The 21,990-nt window shown below is 41.8% G+C and overlaps 1 protein-coding gene across 1 annotated transcript in view; it reads left to right on the top strand.

The window, feature by feature from the left end:
* mtnr1aa (melatonin receptor 1A a) overlaps positions 1-20,969 on the top strand; it is a 56,180-nt gene extending 35,211 nt beyond the window's left edge. The window contains exon 3 of the mRNA XM_038998848.1: positions 20,101-20,969. Within this exon, the coding sequence (XP_038854776.1) occupies positions 20,101-20,969 (869 nt within the window). The remainder of the gene's footprint in view (positions 1-20,100) is intronic.
* Positions 20,970-21,990: the final 1,021 nt, after the last annotated feature.

Raw genomic sequence — 21,990 nt, 5'->3', positions numbered from 1 at the left:
TTCTTACGGAAAGAAGTATGTTCAATAGGAAACCGATTTTAGCAGGTGCCTAATGTCTTCATGGTGCGCGCAAACACAAATTTCCAAGACTGTGTCCTTCTGCTAAACCTGATATTTCTTATTCGTTTTTTAAGTTACAAGCCTGAAACCTTGAACATAGACTGCTGACACCCTGTGGAAGACATATGAATTGCATCGCGGGAGCTAATTTTCAATATGACCTTACTCTTGCATTTCTAAGAGAATGGTCTCTCCAAAAAAAGAACATTCCGGTTAGTTTTTCTTTGGATTTTCTCCTACCATATCTATTGTTATATTCTCTTACATAATTGTATTATTTCTACAAACTTCACATTGTTTTCTTTCCAATGGTACCAATTATATGTATATCCTTGCTTCAGGGCCTGAGCTACATTCAGTTTACTTTGGGCACGTCATTCAGACAGGAAGTGGAGAAAAAGGGGCCTAGCCCTATGGATTTTTATTTGGATTTCATGTAATGGACATACACAAAATAGTCCAAATTGGTGAAGTGAAATTAAAAATATAACTTGTTTCAAAAAATGTACAAAAATTAAAAACAGAAAAGTGGTGTATGCATGTCTGTTCATCCCCTTTGCTATGAAGCCGCTAAATACGAGCTGGTGCAACCAATTACCTTAAACATTTAGTAGTTATGCACGCTCAAGTTTTCTGTTTCTTTGTCTTATTTCTTGCTTGTCTCACAATATTTGTTTTTTACATCTTCAAAGTGGTAGGCATGTTGTGTAAATCAAATGATACAAATCCTCAAAAAATCTATTTTAATTCCAGGTTGTAAGGCAACAAAATAGGAAAATTGCCAAGGGGAGTGAATACTTTTGCATGCTACTGTATGTTGGCACGACTGCCATATTGCATCTCCATCCCAAAGGCCTTGCTTGGAAGTGTACTTCGCCAGACTGCCAAGAACCTTGCCCTCATCCAGGCCAAGGTGGCGAGACACGGTAGTGATGACACCATAGGCCTTGTTGATCTCTGCACCAGACAGGATGCTCTTGCCAGCATACTTGGGGTCCAACATGTACGCTGCAGCGTGTATGGGCTGCAGGCAGAAGTCTTGAGGTCTTGAAGTTTCCGACCCTTTGCAACCCTATGTGTGAGAGAGAGAGTGTGTGTATGTACGCTCATACTCATATGTGTTTGTGTAGATGTGCATAGCCTGTAGTTGTTTATGTGGACTCAGTCGGAGCAGCTAGGGTGGACCAGGTAGGTAGGGAAGGAAAATCAGAGGGCTGCAAAGACAATAAATAAAATAGAAGAGAGAGAAGAGCGAGCTGCTGTTTCTCTGGAACATTCTTCCCAATCCTATTGGTTAAGTTTCTGCCTGCTGGTATGTTTCTAATCATCAGCCAAGAGTTGTCAGTGTTTCCAAACGTTGAACTCTCTAAGACCTGAAGACTTGCGCTATAGGTCCCTGAGGTAAGTGGCCTAAAACAGTGTTGTGGCGTGGAAGGTATTCGTGTCCGAACCCAGTCAGTCAGTCACATTTAGGAGATCAACGAATTGAAAAATTGTCATGGTGCAAAGACAGTTTTTATGTCACCACAATATGTAAAAAAAAACATATATGTTTTTCAAAGTATGAGTCTCTTCTCAATGAACCAGTATGAATGCCTGTAGAATTGTGTTACACATGAAACAAAAACTAGTTGTTAATTGTATGTAGAAAACAGAGGTATTATCAAGGTACTGAGGTGATATGTTTACACGGACTCAGACATTTACTGTACTGATACATACATGTAGAAGGAGACTGTGTGAACCGTGTGGGTGCTCAAAACAACAACACCAGCTGCAGCAGACGGAAAATAAAGACGTATGCATTACCTTTACATGGGTCACTGAGTCTTTTTCTCCTGCACACTTTCTCTCTGTAGACTATGTGTGTGTGTGTGTGTGGGAGGGGGGGATGAAAGTATGTGTGTGAGTCTCTGTGTGCATATATGTCTCTGTCTCCAGTGTGTGTGTATCTGTCTCCAGTGTGTGTGTATGTATCTCTACAGTGTGTTGTATCTCTGTCTCTAGTGTGTGTGTATGTATCTCTCCAGTGTGTGTGTTTGTATCTTTCTCGTGTGTGTGTGTGTGTGTGTGTGTGTATCTCTGTCTCCAGTGTGTGTGTGTGTATCTCTCTCCAGTGTGCGTGTGTGTATCTCTGTCTCCGGTGTGTGTGTGTGTGTGTGTGTGTGTGTGTGTGTGTGTGTGTGTGTGTGTGTGTGTGTGTGTGTGTGCGCGCGTGTGTGTATCTCTCTCCAGTGTGCGTGTGTGTATCTCTGTCTCCTGTGTGTGTGTGTGTGTGTGTGTGTGTGTGCACCCGTGTGTGTGTATCTCTCTCCAGTGTGTGTGTGTGTGTATCTCTGTCTCCAGTGTGTGTGTGTGTGTGTGTATTTCTCTCCAGTGTCCGTGTGTGTATCTCTGTCTCCAGTGTGTGTGTGTGTGTGTGTGTGTGTGTGTGTGTGTGTGTGTGTGTGTGTGTGTGTGTGTGTGTGTGTGTGTGTGCGCGCGTGTGTGTGTATCTCTCTCTCCAGTGTGTGTCTTAGCACTCTTCAATGTTTCACATCTACACATCTGTGTGTGATCCCCCCCAATCCCACAGTAGGCAAGATCTCAATGCAATATAGAAACGGAGAGTGCCATCAAAAGGGCTGCCTTGTTGTGATACATTGTGGGCCTTGGGCTTCCAATTGCAGATGGCGTGCCACCGAATCGGGCAAATGTGTTTAAAAATAGATATGGAACTGATACCAGGAGCCTGGATCCCATAGAATAACCCCACGTTTAGGCCTGGAGCTAATATTTCTCTGTCTCCTGAGAGGCAGCTCTGCAGGGTGGGAGGGGTGTCTTATTAGGGTTGTCACGATACCAGTATCGCGATACTCGGAAGTATCGTGGCAAGGAAACAAAACATTTCTTGAGAAAAACAGTCCTAATGTTTGAAACAAACAGCATTATGTATCACCCAGAGTCAATTTTGTTTATTTTGCAAGCTATAACACCCACAATTTTACATAAAGTCGTTTTTTATAGGATCATTCGTGTTTTATTTTTTTTGCCATGGAGAATCTGGTGCCGTAGTAATGCAATACTGGTATCGTGACAACCCTAGCGATGTGTGGGTGGGGGGTGGGGATGAAGTCTGGTAATTAGAGCTTATCATTCCTGCATGAAGTGTGCGAGAGAAAGAGAGTGTGGGTGTGTGCGTGCGTGTGTTTGTGCACTTGTGTCTATCACTGAGCTTGTGTGTTACTGTGGTGTGTATAGACTTTGTGTGTGCGTGTGCGTGTTAGGGATGTAACAATTCACGGATACACATTGGTCCTGGTTCAGATGTTTAAGAGAAGAGTGCATCAGTCTGCCCGAAACGATCCAAATGAAGCATGCGTTGGTAGGAAAACCGATTGAAACGTTAAGAATCGCCAGTTCACTAATGTTCTTTACTCCTCTATTATTTTATTCCAAAAATCTTCTCTTCCGTTGTGTCTGAATTGATGAAGTCCTCTCCTTCAGTTCAGTAGCCTATCGAACGTTTATGCATGTAACTGTGTACGACTGTCGGATAACAACAGTGCGGGAGACACAGATGCTCGCGCCAACGAGCGGTAAGGCCTATCCTAGCCCAAAGGCCGACAGATGCCGATATTGAGTCGTGTCATTTTACCATCTAAATGCATTGTATGCAGCCGGCAATACATTGGTATCCCGAGTGGACCGGTTCGTACCTAAAACCTTCTCCATCAGACTGCATAGGCTTTGAGTTCCTCCTTAAACTTATTTAATTGCGAAAAGTTGGGGGGGAAAACAGGGGGAATATGCGTACTTTCTTTATGAAACACCATTTTACACCATCATGCTAGAAGTGTCTAAATGCTAATCCTGGATGTTGTGTAAGGAAAGTATGCATATTTCCCCAGTTTTTTCCCCCACCTTATCTCCATCATATAAAGTTACGGAGGAAATCGAAGCCTATGCAGGCTGAATGGAGAATGTTTTAGGTACGGACCGATCCGCCAGGGATACAAATGTATTGCCGGCTGCATATAATGCATTTGAATAGTAAAATGACACAAATCAAAATCGCTGTCTGACAGCCTTTTGGGCTTTTGGTATCCAAAGCTGCATTATATTAATTCTCTAAATACCATGCTCATTTCTAAATATAAATATTGACATAGTACTAGCTCAAAACATTTTCAATCTGCAAAAATGACAAGTTAATCAGTGGGTGATGGTGATTTCAGAAAACAAGTGGTGGGAATAAAAACATACATTTCCCCCGACCCCTAATTTGACAGTGGGGTGGTACATGCTCAATCTGCCCAATGGCTCAGCTCAGGTGCCTACACACACACACACACACACACACACACACACACACACACACACACACACACACACACACACACACACACACACACACACACACACACACACACACACACACACACACACACACACACACACACACACTAACAGAGGGCCACTTAGCTAAGAGAAGTCATCTCAGGCAGATCCAGCTCAGAGAGGCCCAGCTCAGAGAGGCCCAGCTCCTGAGCTCACATCAGCAGCAGATATTCATTTAAAATGGAAAAGGAATGTGTTCATGCAACAAACAAAAAAAATCATTGTATCATATCCAACCGAATCACATCGATTCGCTATCCGAATCAAACTGAATCGCACCGATTCATTTCAAACTAAAACATCGTTCCTGTATCATATCGGATCCCATGCATCTAGATGCGTATTGAATCATTCATGAGAGGAGAGATGCACAACCCTAGAGTGTGTAAGTGCAGTTGTGTTACTACCTGTGTGTGTTGCTATGATTTAATCTGTTTCCGTGTGTGTTTATGTGTGCGTGTGTGTGAGAGAGAGAGAGAGAGAGAGATGCACATAAAGGGAAAGAGAGAGTGTGTGTGTGTGTGTGACAGGGAAAGTGTTTGTGTGTGTGTGTTCTGTCAACCCCAGTGTGTGGCTTATTTATTTTGTGTATTTTTGGGGTCACTCGCCGAGCTGTCAGAAAAGTAATTACAGGAGTGTGAGCTGTCTGGGATGGAGGGAGAGAGTGGTGGGAAGCAGGCGAACGGATGGGATCTACTCACTGTCGGGGAAAATAGGATTCATTTTAATGATGAATTGAAGATAGTGTTTTTTTTTATATAGGGATTAATAAATGTGACGAAATACTCAGAATTACGGATAAGGTATTGGCACGACTTTGATGGTGAACACGTTGCATAAACAGAAAATTGGTGGGCTGGGTGACAGCTTATGCATTGACAGGTCCCTCACTAACCAGGGTGGTGTTCAGTCGGGTACACCGTAGCAAAACGTTTTGAAATGGAAAACAAAAAAATCTGTTTTTCCGATTGGACAGGTTCAGGTAGTGCCTCCCCATTTCGAAACATTTCAAAATGTTGTGTTACCTACTGAACATGACCCAGAAGGCTTGGCTGCTAGTCATCCTATAGGGCCACATTATTCACGTGGGAGGGATAAACGACATGGTTTATCTTTTCATCAAGGGGGGTTGGTTTCATTAGAAAAGACACACGACAGCAAAGTCATAGAATGTCACTGGAAAATGGGAAGATATGAGATTGACATATTATGCAACGCATTCCCATTCAAAGTTTAAGGAGATTAAATTTGAGGTCTTTTAAGTCAGCCGGGGCTAGGTCATCTGCTTAATAAATGGGTGATAAGAATAACAACCATCACGCCAACCAATCAGAATTTAGAGGCTCAGCAGGCAGATGTTAAACCATTGGATAGGCACCGGTTGGCCAACATATTTTCGTCAAAACGCTGAACGAGGACGGTCACTTACAGAAGCAATGGATAAACCACACTCCGGGGTGAAGTTTACCCTAGGTACAGATCTGGGATCAGCTTCCCCTCCCCCAGTCCTAACCTTAACCAATAGTGAGGTTTAGTGAGGCAAAAAAGATCAGCATCCAGGGGCAAATTCAACCTACACCGATAAACAACGTCTTTATTTCTTAAAGGAATATTCATTGTGTATGTTTTACCAGATGTGTATTGGTACTGTGTAGGTGTGTAGTATTCAGCTACTGTAGGCCACAAACTAGACATGGTCATTTTTCAAAAGATCATTGCAAACTCGCAGTATGTCGAGGTGTTTCCATTTGGGAGGAATACAATTAAGAGGTAGGTGTAGGAATAATGTGAGATATTGCAGCCCGGTAAATATATTTTCTTATAGAAGGCTTCAAGGTTTCCATACTAATGAGTTTGGCCAATGTACCAAGCTCATATCAATTTAGTTCAGATTTAAAGGGCACAACATTTCAACTTTAAACCCATCATTTTTTGGAAAATGACCCACTATCCAGTCCATCTTAATATTCTCTTGTAATTATGGGGATATTCAGTACCATGCGAACAAGGGAACACTCACCCTACTGTAATGCACCCCAATCTTCCTCTCCAAAGATAATCATCCTTTTAAAAAATGTACGTTAACCGTATATACCGTTGTAATTAATAACTTTAATCAAGAAAAAAATGATCGAACACCCACACCCTTCCCCCAACCTCCCGCCATTTGTCAAACAGCCAGCATAGTGCTATGCTACCAAAAAGTCTTTGTCTACCTATAGGTAGCATTCTTAATGGGTCGGCCTGTTTATAATTCGAAAGACTGCGAGTAGCTCATCATTAGATGGTGTCTTTATGAGGACTTCAAAAGCTAAAAGGCATAATGGGTTCAATCCATAGAGATAAATAGAGGTCACTACTTGGAAATAACAAATGTTTCCATGGACGTTGCCAATGAGGACTTTCACCATTTTAAAGTAGTCAACTGGGTGGGACTCGTCATGGTTTAAGGAAGGATCACATAATTCTATCGCGATCATCAGGAGGGATCAGCCAATTAATTAGACTCATGAAGAAACATTCCATAACTTCAGGTGGCAGTAAATCGCCAAACTTGACTTTATACCTGTTCAAACAACACACTCCAGGTGGCGGTATTCACCCTTTTAGTTTGTTTACCAACTAATAGAAAATGGAGATGGCCCATAGAGATAGATAGAGGACTCATTTTTGTATCTGAGCCATTATAGCATCTGTGACAGCATGGGCAGCGCCATTGAGGCCATCTCCTTTTTAACATTGGACCAGAGCTAGCTAACTAATGTGAATTCAAAGTGAAATCAGCAAAACATTTCACCGTTGCATTGGATTTAGGTTAAAAGTTGGATGAAAAAAATGGAAAATTCTCTTACATTGATGACAATCAGTTTTCCACGTTGATTCAACGTCATCTGTGCATTTTTTTGGGGTTGGAATGACGTGAAAACAATGTTTATTCAACCAGTTTATATGAGAAGGGAGAAAAAAGGAGGGTAAAACCTCTTCTCCTCTGTATATCATGACGATATGAGTTTTCGCTCCATTTTTCTTAATTAGCGTTTGCATTCCAACACCTAATGGGATTCGACTGCACTATATGGTTTGTTAGCCTGTTAGCCACTTAGTATTCCTTGAGGAAAATCATTGAGAATAGCCCTGGAATCACTTCCAACTAAGACCTCTCTCACGCTCGTATAGGACACAGAGTGCGTATATGCAGACGCTTTGACCGTGGCCTGTAATCCTTGTGCCCTGGCTAAACTTTCAGTCTGTTTCCCCCCTATCTGGGTCACCTCATCAGTTCCCTACTGTGTGGTGCCCAGGCTTGTCTCTCCAAATCAAAACTCACGCACCCACTCAAAACAAATTCACCTGGGGGTCTAATTGGAGGTGGAGGGAAGATGATAATCCCCACACATGCCCTCCCCAAATTTGTGGCACTGTGGCACTGTGTGTTGGCTATGGACAACACTTGGATTCCTGCTGCTAGGCCATCCCTGGCTTGTATCCTTATGTCCCAAAGTTTAAAATCAAAGGGCCCCATTCGAAAATAATGGAGTTGGCCCCTGGGGCTTTCCCAAAGCACCCCGGCAAGCGCCAACACCCCTTTGATACTCCTGAAGTGGTGGCTATCATTACAGTGGACCTCTGGTGGGACACTGAATTCGGCACAGAAAAAGGGTTGATGGGATTGGAACTTAGGACCGATTGGATTGGAACTTAGGCTTTATTTGCAAACCCACAAGGTATGGATCCAGAAATGGACAGCCTGGCGCTTTGACATCCTTTTCTCTAGCGCACAGTCCAGCACAGTGCAACACAGTGCCAGTGTAGGGTCCTAGTTTTGCATTCACAGTGCCCAGGAAGTGGATCAGGGACAGCAGCTATCGTGCATTGGGGGCTTTCTGTCTGTCCAAGTGGTTCTGTGAATATATTTTTCTCTTTCTACTATATCTGATGGTGGATCTCTGGTGAGCAGCTGAGTTAAGGTGCAGTGGTGCCCGGGGCTACAACAAGCCGTAACCCACATGGTTCACCCAACCCACACCCCCCTCAGGGCCTTAAGTACAGTAGCCCATACACAACAGGCCAGGGCCCCATGTGAAGAAAGTAGTGCTGAGCGATTAACCAAAATGTTGTTTTTTTCTTAGTCTTTTTAACAAATCATTGACCGACATCGGTTCAATGATTTGAATTCTTAATGTGCACATTGCACAGTTTCTCTAGAAATAAATCAGACCAGCATGAACTGTGCGATGTAGTAGGGAGTTGTAGTTTCCAACAGGCGAATATTCTACATAGTTTAGTGCATAAAACATGGTAATTAACTACAATGATCATAATCCATTGCACATCTACTTGTCCGGTCTGAGGGGATTAGAGAGCAGCTGTTGCTTCGGGAGGCGTCTCTACCTGAAAATAAATGTTCCAAGTGACTGATAGCTGATATTCAGCAGTCATAAAAGTATGTCTTATTTACTTTGAAGAACTGCAAAATAGTAATTTTGTCAGACAACATACTGTATGCAGTCGCTCTATAGAAATTCGTTGACTTGGAATGAAATAATTAAGTAAAATAAAACACATGTATGATACACAACATCTGAAATATATATTTTTAAAGTAAAGTAATGTGAATTAAATGATGGTTAATAAGTGATCAGCAGTAATGAACAGTCACTACCATCATGGGACTTTTATTCATAATTTTATTCTGTGTTGTTACAGTATTCAACCCAAATAATCGAAACTGGAAACCGTGATTGTTTTTTGAATAATCGACCAGAAACTTAACCAACCTAGAAAAGCACTAATCGCTCAGAACTAGAAGCAAGATGAGTGTTTGGGAAAATTACGCAGCTAATGTGTTATTGTGTAGCAGTCAGTGACTGTACATGCTAACAGCTAGCTAGCCTAAAACACAGCTTTTCAGATCCTCGTGTTGGACCGAATCGTAGTTTCTTGGTCATAATGACACATTGAAGATGTTATCTGGGTTTTTTAAACCTGCAGGTCGGTGCCACATCTAGAACGGTGACGCAAACAGCCTTTGTCACTCAGTTCAGGTATGAACAAATTCGATACGATACCTTAACTAGCGCCCCGTTCACAGGTTTGATGTTTTCCGTCAATGTTTTTGGAGAAGTTGCAATTAACATTGGAGACAGCGAAACTTCACAAATGAAAGATGGCTTTATCGAAGTGACAACATGACAGTGAACAACTCCGCCTTGGGGGGTTCTGTCTGGCTCCACGACCAACATGGCTGGTCCTGTCATCTCGCTTCATGCCACCAGCCGTGTGGGCCGTGTTGACATCCATTGTGACAACACCCATGGTGTTTTGTCATTGCGGCTCCCTCAGCTTCCCGAGGAGAGACAGTGAGTGCGCCGGACAGGTACATGCACAGCGCATGGTCCTCAAAGCCGCGACACGCGATGGTCTAGCGGTCCGTAAAAATTGACTAGCAGCCCGGCAAATTGAGAATGAGACCGTGAACTAGGGAGGATGAGCAACTTTGGGGGATTTTCTTTGTGGCATGTTCTGTGAGTAGGTGGGATGTGGGGTTCATGTCTATCTGAGTACTGTTAAACCACAGAGCTATCACATCCTAGGATTCGTCTTATTGTGCCGAACACTAAGATAAATAAATAGGGAATTGGAAGAACTTGACAATTGTTTTCCGGTTTCCATGAATATAACAGTGAAAGTCCGTTCCTGAGGTCTTCAAGAGCCCATACAAGTAGTTTGTCGCAGTTAGACAAATGTCAATGTGCACAGAACTAAAAACTCACCCTTGTCTGAAGAGTTCTGTCTGAATACAGACACAGGGAAGCACCCTGACCTGACAGTCTGTATGCAAGGCCAAAAGCTGCACTGAGAGAAAAAGAGACAGAATCCCAGAAGATGGAACAAGTCAAAAGCACTTTGCGAAATGTCAAGAGTTAGGTAAGTGCCTTGAAATACCTGTGGTAATGTGAATCTCTTCTGTCTGCAGTTGGGTTCTTTCTTCTCTCCTCTGGCACTAGTCCGCCTCGTATGATAGCTTTGACTCCTGTGATTTATTAACTGGTGACAATGACAGTTCACGTGGGGCAGCTTACTGCAGAATCAGCTTTTACTTATACTGTTTCGAATTGTAGGTTTTGTTTTGTCTGGTTAGTCTTTTGTAGTCGTCTTGTGTATTCCATTGTTGCTTTGCATTGTTTCGGCTTTTGCTTTATTATGTCTGCTTGTGAGAATTGGTCGAATGCCAGATGTTTACATATGACATTTAGGATAACATATTGCGTTTATATTAGAGGTCGACCGATTAACCGACTAATTTGGGCCGATTTCAAGTTTTCATAACAATCGGTAATCGGTATTTTTGGACAACGATTATGGTCGATTACATTGCACTCCACGATGAGACTGCATGGCAGGCTGACTACCTGTTACGCGAGTGCAGCAAGGAGCCAAGGTAAGTTGCTAGCTAGCATTAAACTTATCTTATAAAAAACAATCAATATTAACATAATCACTAGTTAACTACACATGGTAGCTTGTCCTGCGTTGCATATAATCAATGCGGTGCCTGTTAATTTATCATCGAATCACAGCCTACTTCGCCAAACGGGTGATGATTTAACAAGCGCATTCGCAAAAAAAGCACTGTCGTTGCACCAATGTGTACCTAACCATAAACATCAATGCCTTTCTTAAAATCAATAGACAAGTATATATTTTTAAACCTGGATATTTAGTTAATATTGTATTACTAGGGAAATTGTGTCACTTCTCTTGCGTTCGGTGCAAGCAGAGTCAGGGTATATGCAGCAGTTTGGGCTGCCTGGCTCGTGGGGAACTGTGTGAAGACCAATTCTTCCTAACAAAGACATAACATTGAAGGTTGTGCAATGTAACAGCAATATTTAGACTTAGGGATGCAACCCGTTAGATAAAATACGGAACGGTTCCGTATTTCACTGAAAGAATAAACATTTTGTTTTCAAAATGATAGTTTCCGGATTTGACCATATTAATGACCTAAGGCTCGTATTTCTGTGTGTTCTTATATTATAATTAAGTCTATGATTTGATATTTGATAGAGCAGTCTGACTGAGCGGTGGTAGGCAGCAGCAGGCTCGTAAGCATTCATTCAAACAGCACTTTCCTGCATTTGCCAGCAGCTCTTCGCTGTGCTTCAAGCATTGCACTGTTTATGACCTCAAGCCTATCAACTCCCGAGATTAGGCTGGCAATACTATAGTGCCTATAAGAACATCCAATAGTGAAAGGTATATGAAATACAAATGACATAGAGAGTAATAGTCCTATAATTCCTACAATAACTACAACCTAAAACTTCTTACCTGTGAATATTGAAGACTCATGTTAAAAGGAACCTCCAGCGTTCATATGTTCTCATGTTCTCATGTTCTGAGCAAGGAACTTAAACGTTAGCTTTTTTGCATGGCAAATATTGCCCTTTTACTTTCTTCTCCAACACTTTGTTTTTGCATTGTTTAAACCAAATTGAACATGTTTCATTATTTATTTGAGACTAAATTGATTTTAGTGATGTATTATATTAAGTTAAAATAAAAGTGTTCATTCAGTATTGTTGTAATTGTCATTATTACAAATATATATATAAAAATCAGCCGATTAATCGGCATCGGCTTTTTGCCCCCCCAACAATCGGTATCGGTATCGGCGTTGAAAAATCATAATCAGTCGACCTCTAGTTTATATGTTATGCAAGGTGGTGATGCTTTAGTCTGTGTTGATTGTAATTGCAGAATCTGCCTATGCCCAGAGAGCGAGAGAGCGAGAGACAGAATAAACCAGGCAGGCAAGCCCAAATCTACCAAATTATTCTGACTGGTTAAGGCAAGGTTTAAAGTTTGGGATAAGGTTAAACCTGAAAAAAGGTAAAAGGGATTGAACCTGTGATGCTCGGAGCCATGTGCCTACTAGATGGTAATACGTGCTGACATTGCCTCTAGTGGATGGTATTGAAGGCAGCTCCTGACGTCCTGGGGACCTGAATAGAATATTGAAGTAATATCTGGTGTGATCTCGCTGATACTCTACACTGCTTGCATTAACAGATTGTTTCAGCATGCTTTCCAAATGCTGGCCATTTTCCCTTCTAAGCCGTTTGTTTTATGGTCCGCTCTTGAAATAGCCTTAGTAGAGAGGAGAGAACAGATTAACTCTGGAGAGGCATGCCTCATCATCCATGCCTGTCACCAGCCCTCATTCATAAACACTATATCTGCAAATCCAATAATGTCACGAGGGACATCGCTCATGTTTCTCTCCTATCTCGCCCCCCCCCTCTCTCTCTCTCTCTCTCTCTCTATCTCCCCCTCTCTCTCTCTCTCTCTCTCTCTGTCCCTTTTGCTCTCTCTCTCTCTTTCTCTCTCTCTTCTATGAAGGACCCAGATTACAGTGAGTGCCATAGAGATACGACACACTCATTTTCTTTTTTTTGTTTGGGTCCACTTTCGTCTCAGTACAGTAGCTCCATCTCACTGTTATGTGTTTGACTCTGATCTGTCACATTGGTGCTGTGAGGGAGTTGGAGCCATCGTAATCCAATTTGATCTTTGTTGTGCTGGTGGCAGCGGTGGGATATTTTCGGTGAATTCCAACTAGCTCTTGCTAAATGCCCATCTGTGACACATGCCAATTCTGTAACACCATCATTGACTTAATAAGCCAGTGTTTCCACATTGCTTTTGTGAAAGAAACACTTGAATTATTAAACATTTTATCGATGCCGAAGTACAGAAGGTGAACGTTAAATGTGAAGTTACAATTCATGAATGTCAGATATGCATTCTTCAACGTCTATTTCTATGGGCACAAGCACTGTTCATGACACAAACTGTTCACAACCCTCTTGTTTTTCAGATTCAATGCTTATTTCCTGAAATTGTATACATGCTCGCTGCAAACATATACATTTTGCCATAGGGTGGAGGATTTATGTGCGGTTTTAAAGCTAATTCCCTGCTATTTATGTATTATGTGGTTTCGTCTGATATCTGAGTGACTCAAACTTTACAACAAAATCAAAACACTAGATGCCATGGGCTAGTTAATCAACTGGGCATTTCTGCCAAGTTATGAATTGCTCTCTCTACAATGACTGACTGAACAAGAGGAAAACCTCTGATGCACTACCCAATTTTGAAATTACACCTTGTGCATTTCACTATTACAACATTCAAGTGTACTGTAAGTTGAAAGTTCCTCTTTCATTTGTTCATCTCCCCTAGTTTGGGAACCACTGGCATACATTATCATAGATTACTTTATAACAGCTAGCTAGCCTATGCATAGTAATCTGTCAGGAGCAATAGAGTTAGGGCCCTTGGGACCTTCTCCCACTTGCTGACACTTCGACCTTGGTGCCTCGCTGACCCTCAAGTTGTGGAGTTTACACTTTGACCCTAGGCGTTGAAATTCACACCTCATTAGCGGAGCATAACCGTGAGGCTACAGTTGGCCGGCGCCGACGTGCTTGGACTCACTCTGACTCGCTCTACCTGCTGTCCTTCAAAAAGGGAATGCTGCTCGAGGTATTCAAGGTATCTTATCCATGCTGCTCCATTGAAAAAATGTATCTCCACTGCCTGCCACAGAAAAAGACCAGAGGGTATTCCCTCATGCCTAAATCCTTATCAAAGTTGGTGGCAAGTGAAAGAAAAATGAAAATTTTGGGCTGGGCTGTATATCCCCTTAAGCCAAATTAATACTTTGAGTGGTGTGTCAATCACCGGGTCTAGCCTCCACGGTGACAAGAGCCAATAGAAGCCAGGCCTCAGGGTACTTGAAAGCCAGCCGAGCTGGCTGTAGGGCTCTGTCTCACAACCTTGTCAAGGTCTAGGCTCTGTATGAACACTCCAAGCAGCTCAAATAGTCTAAACCCTGGCCCCAGCTTTGCTTTAGCGAGACTCACGTTTAGGGGTAGTGCATTCTTGGTCTTAGAGGGCTTAAAGACAAACTCCTCGACCCTTGCTGTCTCCACCCTTAACCTGTTTGGGCTGCAGGGGGCGTATTGAGTAGCCAGATAAAAGGTGCCCATTTCAAACGGTCTCGTACTCAATTCTTGCTCGTACAATATGCATATTATTATTACTATTGGATAGAAAACACTCTCTAGTTTCTAAAACCGTTTGAATTATTTCTCTGAGTGAAACAGAAGTCATTCTGCAGCACACTTCCTGACCAGGAAGTGGAATGTCTGAAACCGAGGCTCTCTTCTACTCCCTGCCTATACATGGGCATGATACGTAAGAGTCTACGTGCACTTCATACACCTTCCCCTGGGTGTCAAGAGGCGGTGAGAGAAGAAATTTAGTGTTTATCTTGGTCTGAGGTGGAATAAAAGCTCTTTGTATGACGTGACCGTCCATTTTCTGTTTTCTGGAGTGCACGAAAGGGACATGGATTTGCCTTCTGTTTAGCTGTCGTTATGGACGACTAATATCTCCGGCTATGATTTTATTTGATACATGTGACCATATCATCGTAAAGTATGTTTTTTCAATATAGTTTCATCAGATTATTGAAAATTTTTCGGGAGTTTTGCCGTGTTCCGTTCTCTTCCGTTTGTTGACTTGGAGAGCTTTGTGCCACTTGGCAAGTGTGCGTGCTAAATCGAGAGGGAAAATGAACGTTCTGAATCCAAACAACGACTGTTCTTGACAAAGGACACCTTGTCCAACATTCTGACGGAAGATCACCAAAAGTAAGAAACATTTTATGATGCTAATTCATATATCTGTCGTGCATGTGAATTAGTCGTGGGCGCCCAACTTTGGGGTACTCAGCTATACCGAAGCTGGATGTCGTAATGAAGTTATTTTTTTGAATTCTAACACTGCGATTTCATTAAGAACTAATGGATCTATCATTTCCTATACAACATGTATTTTTTACTTATGTTTATGAATAGCTATTTGGTCAGAATATGTGTCAGAAAACGTGTCAGAAAAATATCGTTGCTGTTTAGACGTTGTGGGAAAAAGATGCTACGTTAGCACAATGTGTAACCACTGATTTCAGCTCTAAATATGCACATTTTCGAACAAAACATAAGTGTATGTATAACCTGATGTTATAGGACTGTCATCTGATGAAGAAAATCAAGGTTAGTCAAAAATTATATATCTTTTGCTTGTTTGTTACGATCGCTAACTTTTGCTAATGGGAAATTGCTTGTGTTTTTGGCTATTGTGGTACGCTAATATAACGCTCTATTGTGTTTTCGCTGTAAAACACTTGATAAATCGGAAATATTGTCTGGAATCACAAGATGCCTGTCTTTCAATTGCTGTACACTATGTATTTTTCAGAAATGTTTTATGATGAGTAATTAGGTATTTGACGTTGGTGTCTGTAAATATTATGGCTGCTTTCGGTGCAATTTCTGATTGTAGCTGCAATGTAAACTATGATTTATACCTGAAATATGCACATTTTTCTAACAAAACATATGCTATACAATAAATATGTTATCAGACTGTCATCTGATGAAGTTGTTTCTTGGTTAGTGGCTATTTATATCTTTATTTGGACGAATTTGTGATAGCTACTGATGGAGTAAAAAACTGGTGGAGTAAAAAAGTGGTGTCTTTTGCTAACGTGGTTAGCTAATAGATTTACATATTGTGTCTTCCCTGTAAAACATTTTAAAAATCGGACATGTTGGCTGGATTCACAAGATGTGTACCTTTCATATGCTGTATTGGACTTGTTAATGTGTGAAAGTTAAATATTTAAAAAATATATATTTTGAATTTCGCGCCCTGCACTTTGAGCTGGCTGTTGTCATAAGTGTACCGACGTCGGGCTGCAGCCATAAGAAGTTAAGCTCTCACCCCATAGCTTGAGAAACATCTCTTTGTTTTAGCCGCCAGACCTTTTGTTAAGTCTCCTCGTCCAGCTACAATAGCAGGTGCACAAGGCAGGTGCACATGACAATAGCAGGTGCACATAATCCTCTTACAGAGGGCTCCTCGATGACAGATCCAGGAGGACTAAGCTTAATTTATTGCAGGAAAGGTCTTCGGCCATGAAAGAATTTCTGGTATGCTACGAGGGAGAGGGGAGACAGAAAGAGCGGGAAGGCACCGGGCAGACCTGGGTTTTGTTGTGCTTGCGTGTCTGTGCCACCGGCGTCCCGGAGAGAGTGACACATTTCCCAGAAGCGTCTGGGGACTGATCTGTTTGATAGATCGTAGCTGGAAGTCAAGGAGTGATGGGTGTGAAAAGACGATACTTCAGCGCTACTGCAATGTTGCTGAGTCATTGTAGCGATGTTGTAGAAGCGTAGTGCTATGCTGCCTTTATGTTTAGCTCACGTCTGACACAAGAGGACCTCCTCACTAACAGGACCAGGTTAACGACACACATACAGTACTGTAGGTATTGTAGGTGAAAGCTGTTAACTGCCTGATTGAGTAAATTCAATCTTTGCCTTTACGCATACAATTTCACTCTTCAGAAGATCCGCCGGGCAGACGCGGGGAAAAACACAGACTTTGCATAATTAAAGCAAACTTTGGAACTAACTAGCGTGTGTGTGTGTGTGTGTTTGTGCGTGTGCGAGCCTAAGCGTGGTCCTGTCAGAATATAATGAGAGATTTGTTCTTGTCCTCCTTCTCTGTGTGAAGTGGCATGTCATGCAGTCACTTCACTTGAAAGACGGGCTGTATAGCCCTTTCCTGCAGTCAATGACCAAAAGCCCCCTCTTTTGCCTAATCTGTGGAATGTTATTATTATTTTTCATAATTTCATAATTAATAAAGATTATAAAAAATAAACATATGATATTTCTATGTCAAATGGTTTTGTTATATTTCAATCTTCTGTGATGTATATAAAATGTAATATTGGGATGAAAATTCAAAATTGAAAACATTACTGTATATCTGCCATGGTATGGGTGTCTTCTTTTTTGTTGTTTCTGCCCATAACCATGTGTGTGAGGTGTATACTTGTGTTTCAAAGTAGATTTGTTTAAGACTACCAAGAAACAGTCTGTGATCCTGATCCAATTAACTATGTTTAATTATTATGTGATTAAATAAATCATGTAACAATTAACTCATTAGCAATCTTGGGGCACCATGGAAAAAGTTTGTTTAATGAGTTATTGTTTCACGAGTTAACTCAATAATATATTGTTATATATCGTTATCATACCATCATCCATTAATCATATTACCTTGTATCAGTCTCATTCTGAACGTCGTTGACTTCAAATCCGCACAAACCCTAATCTAAGTTATGATTATTCAGGGTACAGCTGGAACCAATTTACACACCGGCAGCAACCCGGCATGTTTTGGTCTAATGTAAATTTCGTTAGCGGTCCTTTTATGCACTCGCCTTGGAGGGTGGATACATCACGTTGCCACAATGTCTGTGCTCACGTGGGCGTAGTTACTGACTTGGCAAAGTTTCTTAGGAAAAACAATTATCTCATTTAGAAGATTAAAATCACATTTCATCTTCTCACAAATAGTTTCATATTTAATCATATAAGTTCCACAACATTTAGATGTAAATCTAATTACTGGGACATATACATTGGTAGAGTTACTGTTATTTAGTTATACCGTCCTTAATGATATCACAAAACAACATCTGATTTGACATGATTATTGTTTGGAGCCCCTCGTGACTGCATCACAACGTAAATGAAGGTTGGGTTGGTTTCAAATTTTCAATCCTGTCCACATGCCCACAGCTGGCAGCACACAAGTAATTATGAATTCAGAGTGCAGATGCACGCCAAGGATGGAAGACAAAGCGAAACACCACACTTGCCGTTTCAATGAAAGTTAATTAACTAAGTAGACCAGACCCAGCTGCTATTACACTGGTGTCTATGGGAGACACACCCAATTAAACTTCTCATGGGCAGGTGGGACGGTAGGGTCCCACCTGGCCAAAATCCGGTAAAATTGCAGAGCGCGGAATTCAAACTACAGTATTATAAATATTTAACTTTCATAAAATCACAATAATACATCAAAATAAAGCTTAACTTCTTGTTAATCCAGCCGCGGTGTCAGATTTCAAAAAGGCTTTACGGCTAAAGCAAACCGTGCGATTATCTGAGGACAGCACCCCGCATACAAACACATGAAAAACATATTTCAACCAGGCAGGTGCGACATGAAAGTCAGAAATAGCGATATAAAAAATGCCTTACTTTTGATGATCTTCTTCTGTTGGCACTCCAAAAGGTCCCAGTTACATCACAAATGGTCCTTTTGTTCGATAATGTTCTTTATATCCATAAAAATTCAGTTTAGCTGGCGCGCTTCAGTCAATAATCCACCCAGTTTGCCCCCATCAAAATGCATACAAAATTAATCCCAAACATTACTAATACACTTTTCCAAACAAGTCAAACAACGTTTTTAATCAAACTTAGGTACCCTTATAAGTAAATAAACGATAAAATGTAAGACGGAGAATCGCTATTGTCTTTACCGGAGAAAAATACCAAAGACCGCGCTCACTTCCACGCGCTTGGAAACACTACGGCCAAAATGGGAGCCACCTAGAAAAACGACAATTTCTCCCTAGTTTTTCCAAAAACCAGCCTGAAACTCTTTCTAAAGACTGTTGACATCTAGTGGAAGCCCTAGGAACTGCAATCTGGGAGGACTTGGCATTATAATTAAAGTGATAGCCATTGAAAATAGAGGTAGGCTGTTTTTTTTGGGGGGGGGGGGGGGGGGGGGTTTGTCCTCACGGTTTCGTCTGCCATATCAGTTCTGTTATACTCACAGACATAATCTTAACAGTTTTAGAAACGTTAGTGTGTTTTCTATCCAAATCTACCAATTATATGCATATCCTAGCTTCTGGGCCTGAGTAACAGGCAGTTTACTTTGGGCACGCTTTTCATCCAGATGTCAAAATACTGCCCCCTACCCAAGAGAGGGTAAGTAGACCGGAACATAATACATTTTTATCAAAAGCTAACGGCCTGAATGAACTATTTTCAGTTATCCACCATCTTTGCTGCACGCGACCCAATCGTAATGTCTGTGGTAAATTTGGGTTGACTATGGATATCCATATGGGGCTAGTTAGAGACCATCAGTAAATTACACAATGTACATGGGAGAATATGCTAAAATTTCAATAGCTCCAAATGTCAATGATTAAAAACCTAAAAACAACTATACATTGTAGACATTCATTTACAAATAAACTAAAAGGTGTGCAAGATGAAAATATTGTCTCGTTTACATTGTGTAATTGATTGACGGTCCCTAACTAAGAAACAAACAAAGAAACACACACACACACACACTGACATACACACACTGACATACACACTTACATACACACTTACACAAGCATATGCAGATTCAAAGGCATTGTTTTTCTCTCACCATTAGCACCTAGTTGTCAAAGTAGTAGCCTTGAAGCAGATTACTGTGTTGTGAAGTATGCAAAATGGTATATGTAAATAAATTAGTCAAGCCTCGCTGGCTGAAAGAACGGAAACACAATTACCTGTCCGTCCATTCAGCCGCTTATTCAGTGACATTAACATAGTGTTTGTCTTGATGACTTTGATTGTGCTCATTGTGATAGGATAGAATAGTTTTTAATTGCCATGTTCTTTGTTCTCTCTCTCTCTCTATCTCTAGGCAACATCTTTGTGGTGAGCCTGGCTGTGGCCGACCTGGTGGTGGCCATCTACCCCTACCCTCTGGTCCTCACCTCCATCTTCCACAAAGGCTGGAACCTGGGCTATGTCCACTGCCAGATCAGCGGTTTTCTCATGGGAGTCAGCGTCATCGGCTCCATCTTCAACATCACCGGCATTGCCATCAACCGCTACTGTTATATATGTCACAGCCTTAAGTACGACAAGCTGTACAGCGACAAGAACTCAGTGTGTTACGTCCTACTCATCTGGGCGTTGACCATTGTGGCCATCGTGCCGAATCTCTTCGTGGGTTCGTTGCAGTATGACCCTAGGGTGTATTCGTGTACGTTCGAGCAGTCGGCGAGTTCGGCGTACACCATCGCCGTGGTCTTCTTCCACTTCATCCTACCGATCATGATCGTCACTTACTGCTACCTGAGGATCTGGATCCTGGTCATTCAGGTTAGGCGACGTGTCAAACCGGACAATAGACCGAAACTGACGCCACACGACGTGAGGAACTTCGTGACTATGTTCGTGGTGTTTGTGCTGTTCGCCGTGTGCTGGGCGCCGCTCAACTTCATCGGGCTGGCGGTGGCCATCAACCCAGAGGTTGTGGTGCCTCTCATCCCTGAGTGGCTCTTCGTGGCGAGCTACTTCATGGCCTACTTCAACAGCTGCCTTAATGCCATCGTATACGGGGTGCTCAACCAGAACTTCCGGCGCGAGTACAAGCGCATTGTGGTGTCAGTCTGCACGGCGCGAATCTTCTTCCACGGCAGCTCCAACGACGCGGCCGAGCGGCTCAAGAGCAAGCCGTCGCCGCTCATCACCAACAACAACCAGGTCAAGGTGGAGTTGGTGTGAGAGGACCAGCTGGTCCCAGTGCGCTCCCTACCCCTCCCCCATGGCGCAAACCCATCAATGTCTATACATCTGTAAGGTGGAAGGAAGCAATATGGCGGAAGCTCAAGCTGCCCCATTTCGCTTCTTGTACCTATCCAGTACACTGCAGATCTACAAACATTGGAGGAGTTAAGGAGCCCAGGGGAAGGGGTAGGGAGCGATTTGGGACCGGGTGATACTAACACACACGCATGGACAAAGGGGGAGGGAGGCTTAAGGGAACCAACGTGACAGAAAATAGTAAAATTACTTTAAAAAATACAAGTGAAAGGACAACAATTACCAAATACAAAACAGTTCCACTTTCTGAACCGTCCGTGATCTGTGCTATCTTCACCTCTATACAGTCAAAGCGAAACGGGGAAAATGTAGCTTTGTCTTTTGCGAAAAGCACTTTTGTTAGTTTTTTTGGTACTTAAAAAGTGATAATGTACTTTTGTTTTCATGTTTACAGTGATGATAACAGTGACTCTATGTATGACATATTGTATGTTTTTATTTTATATGAAGTATATGTTATATAGATGTACGAGAATATATATCAGGTTCATTTCACCAACATCAATAATCCAATGAAAGAAAATGACTAGGGTTGCAAAATTCCTGGAACTTCTCAAAAATTCACAGGTTTTTCAGAAATCCCAGTTGGAATATTCCCAGAATCAGGAGGAAATAAGTAGCAATCAAGATTTATAGAAAACCTGCATTTTGCAAACCTACAAATGACAAATATATCATACCGTGAAAGCCAGAAAAATTCTGCAATGTCTGGTCACAAACATTACCAAAAGTGTTTTTTAAAGATTTTACCAATGTTAATGATCATTTTTGTTGGGTTGTGACACTGTAACACTCCTTCCTTTGGAGGAGGAAGCAATATGTTTGGATTGCTGCTGTGTCACGATGCCCTGCAAAACTGTTCCCATCATTCGGTGGAATATGTTTGTAAGTATGGGATTTCTTTCTTTCTCACTCACTTCTC

This window comes from Salvelinus namaycush, chromosome 8, assembly GCF_016432855.1.
Source record: "Salvelinus namaycush isolate Seneca chromosome 8, SaNama_1.0, whole genome shotgun sequence".
Lineage (NCBI taxonomy): Eukaryota > Metazoa > Chordata > Actinopteri > Salmoniformes > Salmonidae > Salvelinus > Salvelinus namaycush.
This window is presented reverse-complemented; position numbering and strand designations above follow the sequence as displayed.